The 11,703-nt window shown below is 36.5% G+C and overlaps 1 protein-coding gene across 1 annotated transcript; it reads left to right on the top strand.

The window, feature by feature from the left end:
- The first annotated feature begins 1,123 nt into the window (after positions 1 to 1,123).
- Positions 1,124 to 3,978, top strand: LOC133878433 (protein FATTY ACID EXPORT 2, chloroplastic-like). Its single transcript, XM_062316988.1, has 3 exons — positions 1,124 to 1,628; positions 2,190 to 2,324; positions 3,595 to 3,978. The coding sequence occupies exons 1-3, from the start codon at positions 1,175 to 1,177 to the stop codon at positions 3,732 to 3,734; spliced, it is 729 nt and encodes a 242-aa protein (XP_062172972.1). The 5' UTR covers positions 1,124 to 1,174; the 3' UTR covers positions 3,735 to 3,978.
- Positions 3,979 to 11,703: the final 7,725 nt, after the last annotated feature.

Here is an 11,703-nt window from a genome sequence, read left to right as displayed (position 1 = left end):
CAGTACTCGAAAATAGCCTTTTTTTTTTTTTTTTTAGGATGACTCGCTTGGCTGCTTATTTCTCGGGATAGGCTCATCTGAGAGTTTTGTTGTCTTAGCTTGGGGCTCACAATTTTTCGTGGGCCGGTACTAAACTTGAGACTCACGATTCTTTAGATGAGCCTGTTTGAATGAGATTATTCTCAACAGTTACCCCCACACATTTATTCGAGACATATTCGGATAATGAAAATTTTAGTGTCTCTAAAAATCCGAGGCTTGAGCACTCTTTAGCTTTCAGATCTTGAATGTTTCAAGTTTAACAGTTGGAATTTTCAATCATTAATGTGGGTTTGAAAATGAGAGGGGAATGAGCAAGGGCGGAGAGCTTTTGCAATTTTGGAGGGCCGAATTAAAAAAAAAAAAGAAAAAAAAGAAAAAAATGTAAAATTTTAATTTTAATTCATTTTTTGGGAAAAACCTCCGGGCTTGGGGGCCAAACCCCTCCAAGCACCTTGCTACCTCGCCCCTATGTATGGGATAGATTTGTATCTTTTCTTTTTTCTAATTTATGTTTAATTCTTAGAAGATATTAGATTTCTATTCTCAAACCATTTCATATTCATCTTCATATAACCAAGTTTTAAATCTGTCATTGAATTTGAAAATTAGATGGGTAAAAGATGAATTTGTATAATTTTACTTAATTCTTATCAAACTTCAACATTCTTTTAAAATTAACCACAGAAAATGTAGAACCTCACATGTAAAAAAAACAGATTTATTGATTTATTTGAAAAAAAAAATGAGACAAAAATTAGAGAAATACCATGTCTCATTTTTTTTTTTTTTTTTGTTCTTTTCTAAATGCACGACAGCACGAGAAATGCGAACGAGAACCCATGTACTCGAACCCCAACTCCACCTTCCAAGAACCCCTACAAATCAACGCGTCTAAAACGAGCCACGTGTACCGACCTCTGATAATGCAAGGTCAAACGGTCAGGCGGTCAGCCCTGCTAGCAGAAATGTAACCCCCCACCAACCTTTTGATCAAAAATTAAAACCTAATCAACGGTCTAAAACTTGCATAATCAACGGAAAGCGAACCTGAGATGCACTCTTGAAGTGAGGAGGGGCAGCACTCACAAAACAGCGAGAAATAAATTTAAACAGAAAAAAAAAAACGAAAGAGATGGGGGAGTTGTTAGCGGGTGTTTCCCAGTCCTCTCTGCTTGCGGTGCGGCGCAGGGTTGGCTTTGGATTACATAGAAACCAGTCCAATAGCACTAGTATTATTTGTTGTTCAATCCGAAGGCTGCCGAAATTGCGATCATCTCGGGGATTTGGTGACAGATCGGATCAACGGCAGCAGTTCCTTTTGGCAGTTGCTGCTTCTGGGGCTATCTCTTCTGACCCGCTTCAAGCGTCTACAACCGTTACCGTCGACTCCATCCAACCGGATACCGTTAGTGGAGGTGGTGACGGAGACGGATTTAGTAACAGAGGCGGAGGCGGAGGCGGAGGCGGCGGCGGCGGCGACAACAACAACGACAAGGGCGAGGGGGGCTCTGACGAAAACAACAAGAAGATGTCGGGCATGTCCATGTCTCAGAAATTAACACTAGCTTATGCTGCCCTTGTTGGAGGTAAAGGCACACTAATAAACTTCACTTTTACAATATGATCTAGTATTTTTTTTTATTGGGGATTTTAGCCCCAAAATAGACTCGGAGAAAATTGACGCAATGGCATCTACAATAAATGAAGACTTGGAAAATAGATATTTCACACAAGACAGTTCTGTGGAAAAACTTGGAAAGCATTTCACTCGAATTCGAGCATGAAATTTTGTAATTTCACCTTCTGTAGTGACCCTAAATCTGACTTGGGACTGGCTTCCTTAAGTTGGCACTGTTGGCAGGCCACTAAATTGCATAGAAAACAACTCCTTTGTAACAGTACAGACTGCCGAGATAGGTTGGATAACGTCACACTCATCTTGGTTTATTTAGTTTCCTTTGTAGGCAATTACCTAGTTCTATAAAAGAGCCATCTCTCTGTCCTCGACGTCTGTTTGCCTTGATTATATGTACAGAAATCAAGAAAAATATTAGAAATACAAAAAATAATGAGTACATTTGCACCTTTTTTGCTCCTTAATTTCTTGTCTTTTACATATAATTGAGTCATGGTTGATTTTTTGATAGTGGGTGGTGTTATGGGCTATTTGAAGAGTGGCAGCCAGAAGTCACTGTTGGCAGGGGGACTATCAGCCTCACTACTGTATTATGTTTATACTCAACTTCCCACCAGACCCGTTATTGCATCATCCATAGGGCTTGGTAAGACATAATAATACTCTTCTCAATTACCTTAAATTTTCTGTATTTATGTTGCAATGGCCTTAGTTCTGACAGATAGTGTTATGCATAAATCGATAAGACTGCTCGTGCAGTGTTTTTTCACTGGCACGGTCTCTGTTAAAATCTTTCTATTGAACTATCCACACTTAGGGGACTTTAATTTGATTAGCATTTTTGGTGCAAGATTTATTGAAAGCAAAGATCAATCTTTTTTTCACTTTCAGGAAAATGAGAGGTATGATAACCCCTAGGCCCCCTACTGTACCAATTAATGGTTCTGTGAGTCCTTCTGCATATTTATTATGGTCCTTTTGAAATATAACTAATGCTTTTGTTTTGCTTAGAAGTATCATTACTTGTTGCTATGTACACTCTTCTGTGTTCTTATACAAATTATTTTTGTAGAAATATGCTATTATGTTGCGACCTGTAAGACCAACATCCTTAATAACATATCACATGAAAATATGAATTAAAGAAGATTACCTAAAATTTGAATATAATGAACCAGTGGCACATTCTGAATCGGCATATTCAACATGTCAAGAGAAACACGACACTTTCAACCAAACTTATGTTACAAACTTCTAAAGGCCCGCATCTTGTTACATAGAAACAAATTAAAATAAGTACTGTAAACTCATACCCCTATGATCCTACTCATGCTTCAAAAAAAGCCAAAAGGTCATCCATGTAAGTGAAAATTGAAGCCTGAGCATGTAGAGTTGGTAATTTTGCCGTAGAAGTCCTATTTGAAATCTAGGAAACTAGTGAAATGGAGGTAAAAGTAAGCATGCACACTGACATACATTCTTATGAGTTGATTTTTAAGTGAAGATTGGCCTTGCATGATCAAATATCTCAAACAATTAAGTTTTAGTGATCCTTTTAGAAATTGAATGTTAATGAGGACTTATAGTGGGTGATAATTTGTTGAATTCCTAATCTACCACACAGTCTTAAAACTTTGTAGTTACTAATTATAGAAGGGTGTTAACTTTTAGGGTGCTTCCTAGAAGAAGCTCAGTATGAGCAAAAGCAGTATTCCATTTTGCTAAACCACACAACTAGATCGTGGAGGAAGTAAATGTTAGGTTGCAGAATGACATCCTTTTAGCTTTTCTATGTTTCTACAGAAGTTGTCAAGCCTAACCATAGGCGTTTGTTTGTATCCCCAAAAGGTTCGTTTGTTTCATTTTCCATGTCCACTTTGTTTAAGCTCAATTGCTTTTGTTATCTCCCATTCCAGGCCTGTCTGCTGCCCTCCTGGGAGTGATGGGTTCCCGTTTTAAGAAATCAGGGAAGATATTTCCAGCGGGCGTTGTATCACTAGTGTCGCTTATAATGACTGGAGGCTACTTACATGGAATTCTGCGAAGTCTACACTGAGACACTAGTGATTTACTGAAGCTGAATGGCTGTCTACCAAACACAGAGGGAAGCTCAAGAGAAAAGTAGAGATGGACAATCAAAAGAGATGTAATTTGTCATCCGGGAATAAATATATAGATTTCTTTTTTCTCCTTTGGTTTATGTTATAATGTTTGTTTCTTGAACTAGTCTTGTTTAAAGACGATTATGTTTCTATCTTTAATGATTTGATTTTATAATGCATGTTTGAAGTTTAATCCAACTTATGATATGAGTTTGTTTTTATCTTGCATTATGTTTTTATTTTTTATCTTGCATTATTATTCATGTTCTTGTAATTGTAGCAATGGGCAAAAACAAGGAGAAGGACACTACAAACAAGCAATTTAGGTGGTCAAAACTTATGCACACTTTATTACTTTGAATTCTTGCTGATGAGGCTACTAAAGGAAATAAGCATTCAAACACATTCAAACATGCGTCATTTGCACTAGTTGTCAGGTCAATTAGCGAGAAATTTGGAGTAGAATGTATATCTGATCATGTTGAGAATCGCCTTCGAACCATCAAGAGGTGGACTAACATCAACACCCTCCGTGGGAAAATTGGCTTTGGATGGGATGAGTGTCGTGCCTATTATGCTTTTCTTTTCTTCTTTTTGTTCTTCACCACTTACAATGACGTTGGTCAATTCATTTTGCTCCTCGAAGTCTAGCTGTCAGCCATTCCTTCTCTTGCTTCTCATGCTGGAGTTTACTGGTCAGGGCAAGTAGATGGTCAGGGCAAGTAGATGGGTCTGAGGCGTTTGAATTTCCTAGGCAATGGAAACATTTATGTGAAGTAGATGGGTATGAGGCGTTTGAACTTCCTAGGCAATGGCAACATTTATGTGAAGTAGATGGGTCTAGGATTTGGATCCTCTCTAGTTGAAATCAACGGGAGAGGAACCGGTCATTTACAAGTGGAGGGCAAAGGACAGGCTCCTCTCCCGTTGGTTTCAACTGGAGAGGATCCATACTAGGCGTTTGAACTTACTAGGCAATGGCAAGTAGATGGGTCTGAGGCGTTTGAACTTACTAGGCAATGGCAAGTAGATGGGTCTGAGGCGTTTGAACTTCCTAGGCAATGGGAACATTTATGTGAAAATTAAACCCAATAAACCTAGGAAGCTAAGCCGGTAAGCCTCGTTGGTGTCAATTTGGAAAATACGGATAAGAAAAAAGAAAAAATCTTTATATATATACCCGATTACCAGTTATAATCGTGTATATATAAATGCTAAAACAGGGTAACATGCTATCCTAGAGCCGGTTATCGGTTATTTCTAACAGGGTACCAAATTGGTTTCCTGATTGGTACTCGGTTACTGGCCGGATTTACACCCTTATGGACAACTTCTTCAAAAATCATGGAGCTTAGAATTTGTGTATCATCAATTGTAGTAAGATACTAATTAACTTGATTGTAACAATATATACGATTGAACTTGGATGACCGTAGTATGTTGGCCAAAACTTTACAATATTTGTGGTTGAACTTGAATGGTGTTATTTATGATTGAACTTTTGTCAGTAATTTAAATTTATTGTTGGATGTTATTTATGGCTATCCCAATTTGAAAAGAGAGCCCCTTCTATACGGTAGAGGCAAAAATCACTGGTTTTTTGCCGACCAATAACCACTTGACACATCAGCAAAAAGCAAAAAAATTAAAATGATACTGAAGTAGCTAATCCCTCCCCATCTCTCTTCTAAACTCTCTTCTGAGTTGATTCTTCTGAAGCCTCACGATTCCAACAAAAGAGACAAACCCCACTGCCCAAATCTCGTCCGCCGGTCCGCCAGTCTGCCATCCGTCGTCCGCCCGTCAGCCGGCCCGCCGGTCCTTCCCTAATCACTGCACGTCCGCCTGGACTGAACCACGCAGCCCGCTCGTCCGTTCGTCATCCCCAAATCCGTCCGTCCGTCCTCCCCAAATCCTCCGTCCGTCCGGCCCAAATCCATCCATCCGCCGTCCCAAATCCCCAAATCACTGCACGTCCGCCTGGACTGCCCGCTCGTCCATCCATCCACCCCAAATCCGTCCGTCGGCCCCAACCCATAAATTTTACCAGATGAAATCTTCCCCACACCATTTTCGGTCAAGCCAACACAACCCATAAATTTTTCCATAAAATCAACCAAGTTCAACCCACAGTCAACAACCACTCAGCCACCAAAATCAAAGCCAAAGTATCAATCAGAATTCCACATACCCAATATCAAGGCCAAAGTATCAACCATTCGTTCTCTTTCTGTCTCTCTTGGTGTCTCGTGTTGCAGCAAACCGAAGAGGGAAAGGGGATGACCGCTGGGTTTCGACGATAGAAAACAGGGGATTTTCGGTGGGTTTGATATTTTTTTTCCTTAGGCTTTCACTGCACGTCTGCTGTGGGGAGGGATTTTACAAGGGAAAAATGGAAGAATGGAGAAGCGAGAGGATCAGCATCTTTTTTTCATTTTGAGTCGACGTGTCAATTTTTGATTGGTGGGCAAAAATCCCAACCTTTCTGCCACGACCGGACAGAAGTTATTCCCATTTGAAAATATATGATTATTGTTAGTACCTATGGTACCTGTGGTTTAAAAACTTTATTTTTTGATACCTCAGTTTCAATTTGCAGCACAAATAGTATCTAGGTTTTGGAAAAAGACGGACTTTGTATCTCCATCTATTTTTCCGTTTAATATTTAACGATCTGCCACTTTTCAACCCTGAGGTTTGACACGTGGCAAAATATAAAAAAAAATAAAAAAAATGAAAAATGAAATCTTTAAAAATTAATTAAAAAATTAAAATTAATCAAACTTATATATATATATATATATATATATATATATATATATATATATATATATATATATATATTAAAAACTTCAAAAAAAAAAAGGTGGCTTGGTCGACTTGGTGGTGGCCAAACCACCCCTTGGCCACCCCTATAGCCAAAGAGAAAAAAGAGAAGAAAAAAAAAAATTTGTGAAGGTTTTGGCCTTGGAGGTGGCCCATGGGCCATGGGGGTGGTTCGGCCACCCCCAATGGCCAAAAAGAAAAAAAGGAAAAAAATATATAGGAGGGTTTTGGTCCTTGGGGTGGTTCAGCCACCCCAAGGACCAAAACCCTCACATTTTTTTTTCTTTGGCCATAGGGGTGGTCGGCAAAGGGGGTCGCTGAGCCACCTTTTTTTTGTTTTTTTAATATTTTTTTTAAAGTTTTTTAAAGTTTTTTTAATTTTTTAATTATTTTTTAAAGATTTTGATTTCCTATTTTTTAATTTTAATTATTATTATTATTATTATTATTATTATTATTATTATTATTATTATTATTATTATTATTATTTTTTATATTGTGTCACGTGTCAACCATTAGGGTTGACATGCGCGTGACAAACCGTTAAATGTTGGACAGAAAAATAGACGGAGGTACCAAGTTCGTCTTTTCCAAAACCTAGGTACCAAAAAATAAAGTTTTTAAACTACAAATACCAAATATGTATTTAACCCTAAAATAAATTCTAAACTTCTTTATTCTTTATATCACATTAATCAATATTTATTACTATGAAAAAAAAAAAGCCCCACAATTACTTTCATTTGTGACGGTCTAATCAAGGATGGACTAGGAACCGGCTTGAAACCTGGTAAAAAGGTAATCCAAGGGTCTTCTCAAACATTAACTTTTTCCTTTTTCCCAACAACATAACACTCTAGAAATCAGGGAATTATTGTTGTGTATACCATTCCAACAAACTCCTATTTTGTATGATTGGGAACTAGAAGAATTTTGATTCTATTTGTTAGGATTTTTAAAAAACAAATAAGATTTTATTTTATTTTATTTTATTTTTTTTAATTTTATTTCAGAAAGTTAAACTATTCAAACATCATTTTCAACTTTATTTGCCTCAAAATTTGTGCATTAAATTATAGTTGAATTCATATTTCAAAAAATCGAACACCCAAACAGTTAGAAATTGGAAACCACACACACACTAAGAGAGAGAATGAAAAGGAAGAGAGACAATAAATTGATAGAGGACTTCGTATTCTTTTATTCAACTTAATTAAAAATAACTTGCTTACATGAGTATTTATAGGATACAAATGACCCTTCTAAGTTCTTCACATTAACTCCATTCATTTACATCTCAAATAATTCTCATGTAACTCCTATGAAAAATAACTCTTGAAAACCCAAAAAACATAACCTCTTTAAGTCACTTCTTAGTAACTTACAAGAATAACAAAAGACTCAAATAAATGTTATTAAAATTAAGTTTATTATTCAACACCCCCTTTTACACTTAATTTCAAGTGATTCCAAGTAATGCTCGTAACTTGCTAAAAATCTCATTCTTTAGGAGTTTTGTAAAAATATCCGTAACTTGATCATGAGTTTTCACAAATTTGAGTTGTACCTCCTTCTTAACAATACACTTTCTAATAAAATGATATCTTGTGTCGATGTGTTTGCTCCGATCATGTACTGGATCAAAAACTTCATCATAATCAATGCCGGGTCTTTGACTATATCTCTTGACAACCAACCTTGCTTTGTATCTCTCGATTTTTCCTTTAGCATTCTTCTTTGCCTTGAACACCCACTTCACTCCAATAGGTTTTTGTTCTTTTGGAATAGTCGTCAACTTCCATGTGTTATTCTTTTCAATTCCTTTGATTTTCTCATCCATGGCATTTCTCCATTTTTTATTTTTCATCACTTTTTCAAAACCTATTTGTTCACAATCCGCAAAATGACAATAGAGAGTTAGATCATCATTTAAATTCTTTGTTACCTCATAGAGTTCTTGGAGACTTCTCATGTGTGGTGGCATTTTACTAGAACTTCCTCTCGAAGATGATGACGACGGTGTACTGGAATTTGTTGGTGATGGAGAATGTGTAGTGAACTCTTCGTTTCTTGGCTCTTCTTCTTCTTCAAGAAAAGGAAAGAAATTATATTTTTCTTCCTCTTGAGTACTCCAATCCCAAAAGTCTTCTTCATCAAACTCCACATCTCTACTAATTACAATTTTGCCGGAATTTGGATTGTAAGGCTTGTAGCCTTTAGAATTTGAGTCATAGCCAATGAAAATGTATCTCTTGCTTTTATCATCAAGCTTGGCCCGCTCTTGATCTGGTACGTGTATATATTCAATGCTTCCAAAAGGTCACAAATGAGAAACACTTGGCTTTCTTCCGCTCTATGCTTCTTGTGGTGTTTTGTTCTATAGGCTTTTTGTAGGACAACAGTTTGATAAATATACAGAACAATCAACAACCTCCGCCCAAAATTCTTTAGGAATTCTCTTTGTCTTCAACATGCTTCGAGCCATATTGAGAATTGTCCTATTCTTTCTTTCAACAACACCATTTTGTTGTAGCGATCTTGGAACCGTTAAAGGATGACGAATTCCATTTGCTTCACAAAATTATTTAAATTCATTATATATGAATTCGCCTCCTCTATCAAATCTCAAGGATTTAATACAATAACCACTTTGTTTTTCTACAAAGACTTTGAATTTTTTGAAAACTTCAAAGACTTGAGATTTTTCCTTCAAAAAATAGACTCAAGTTTTTCGACTAAAGTCATCAATGAAAAGGAGGAAGTAATGGTTTTTACCGAATGAAGATGGCTTAATTGGTCCACGATCATCCGCATGACCAAGTTGAAGCGACTCATTTGCTCTTGTAGTAAATTCTTTTGGAAAGCTTTTCTGGAATTGTTTGCCGACAAGACATTCTTCGCAAAGTTGATCCGGTTGATTAATTGAAGGCAAGCCATTCACCATCTTCTTTTGTGCCAACAATTTTAATCCGCCAAAATTTTCACGTCCAAACCTCAAATGCCAAAGCCAAGATGAATCTTTCAAACAAGTCTTGAGACATTTAGCCACATCCGTTTGAATATTTAATAAAAAACATTCTATTGCTTGTCATGAGAACTTTGGCTATCAAATTCTTCTTGTCATCTCTTAGTAAAATACTACGATTTTTCATATGAATTTCATAGTCTTTTTCCAAGAGTTGTCACAAGCTCAAAATATTACTTTTCATACTTGGAACAAAATAAACATTTGTAATAAATTGATGTTCTCCATTTTTCAAGCGAATGAAGATTGTACCTTTTCCTTTTATTGGAACTTTAGACAAGTCTCCAAAAGTTGCATTCTTGCTCACCGATTCATCAAGCTCCACAAAATTGTTTTTGTCTCCACACATATGGTTGCTTGCCGCATTATCAAGATGCCAAGAGTTCTTCTCTCCTATTTTTTCTCTGCTATAAGTAAGCAACAAAGTGGGCTCCGCTTCATCGTTTTCAGCATAATTAACTTTCTCTTCAACATTGTTAGTGTGGCTTCTACACTCCCAAGCATAATGACCATAGTTTTGGCAATTATAACATTTAACTTGAGATTTATCATACCTTCTTCCATATTGCTTCAAATTATTTCCTTGTCCTCGTCCTCTTGATGCTTGACCTCTCTCTTCGTAATTAAAACTATTACGTTCGCCTCTTCCTCTTCCTCTACCACGACCACAGTCTCGTCCATGTCCGTGTCTTTGTCCTCTTTGACTCATTTCTTGTTTTTCTTCCTTATCTTTGAAACAAATCTTTGTAGCTAGAACCTGTTCCAATGGCTCTTCTTTCTTCTTGTTGAGTCTTTCTTCATAAGCTTGAAGAGATCCCATGAGTTGATCAATAGTCATAATTTGTAAATCTTTTGACTCTTCAATAGTGACAATGATATAGTCAAATATTCGTTGCAAGGAACAAAGGATCTTTTCAATGATTCGAACATCCTCCAATCTTTCTCTATATCTCTTCATTTGATTTACTATGGCCGAAACCCTCGAAAAATAATCCGCGATCGACTCAGATTCTTTCATTCGCAAAACTTCAAATTCACCTCTTAATGTTTGAAGGCGAACTTCCTTCACTTTATCAACTCCTTGGTAAGAGTTTAGAAGAATCTCCCATGCTTGCTTGGAGGTGGTTGCATTCGCCACCTTCTCGATCATAACTTCATCCAAACATTGATAAACAAGGGTGAGAGCTTGTTGATCCTTCTTTCGAAATTTCTGCAAAGCCTCTCTTTGATTCAGCCAAAGGAGCTTTGTAACTAGGCTCTCCATAGCCTTTTTCTACAATCTCCCAAGTATCTTGCGATCCAAGCAAAGCCTTCATACGAATGCACCAATTATCAAAATTGTCTTTGGAAAGGTGAGGGAATTGAAATGCAAATGTTGAATGTTGAATTGGCCATTTCTCTAGGATCGATAAGCTGTGCTCTGATACTAGTTTGTTGGAAATTGGAAACCACACACACACTAAGAGAGAGAATGAAAAGGAAGAGAGACAATAAATTGATAGAGGACTTTATATTCTTTTATTCAACTTAATTAAAAATAACTTGCTTACATGAATATTTATAGGATACAAATGACCCTTCTAAGTTCTTCACATTAACTCCATTTATTTACATCTCAAATAACTCCTATATAACTCATATGTAAAATAACTCTTGGAAACCCAAAAGACATAACCTTTTCAAGTCACTTCTTAGTAACTTACAAGAATAACAAAAGACTCAAATAAATGTTATTAAAATTAAGTTTATTATTCAACACAAACATGGTGTATTTGTCTTTTAAAACTTTAACCCAAAGGAAATCATCATCAGTTTAGAATTTTCTAGTTTAGTTTAGCAAGAATAGCCTTATTATGAGAATGTATTATTCTAAGCCCCAATCCTCTCAACTGGTTGGTATTACAAATTTTAGACTAGGTAAAAGGAGTTAATTAGATTATACTGCTTCGAGTCCTTGAAGAGTTAATTAGATTATACTGCTTTGAGTCCTGGAACCCCCAAAGAAATTTTCTGATAATGGCATCTAATTGAGAACACAAGGTATTTGGCAAGAGAAACATAGACATGGTAAA

This window comes from Alnus glutinosa, chromosome 9 (assembly GCF_958979055.1).
Source record: "Alnus glutinosa chromosome 9, dhAlnGlut1.1, whole genome shotgun sequence".
NCBI classification, from domain to species: domain Eukaryota; kingdom Viridiplantae; phylum Streptophyta; class Magnoliopsida; order Fagales; family Betulaceae; genus Alnus; species Alnus glutinosa.
This window is presented reverse-complemented; position numbering and strand designations above follow the sequence as displayed.

Excerpts from the sequence above, each read along its gene's own strand:
- LOC133878433 (XM_062316988.1), top strand. The coding sequence starts at position 1,175 with ATGGGGGAGTTGTTAGCGGGTGTTTCCCAGTCCTCTCTGCTTGCGGTG. Across the intron at positions 1,629-2,189 it reads TTATGCTGCCCTTGTTGGAG|TGGGTGGTGTTATGGGCTAT; the intron begins GTAAAGGCACAC and ends ATTTTTTGATAG. Across the intron at positions 2,325-3,594 it reads TGCATCATCCATAGGGCTTG|GCCTGTCTGCTGCCCTCCTG; the intron begins GTAAGACATAAT and ends CTCCCATTCCAG.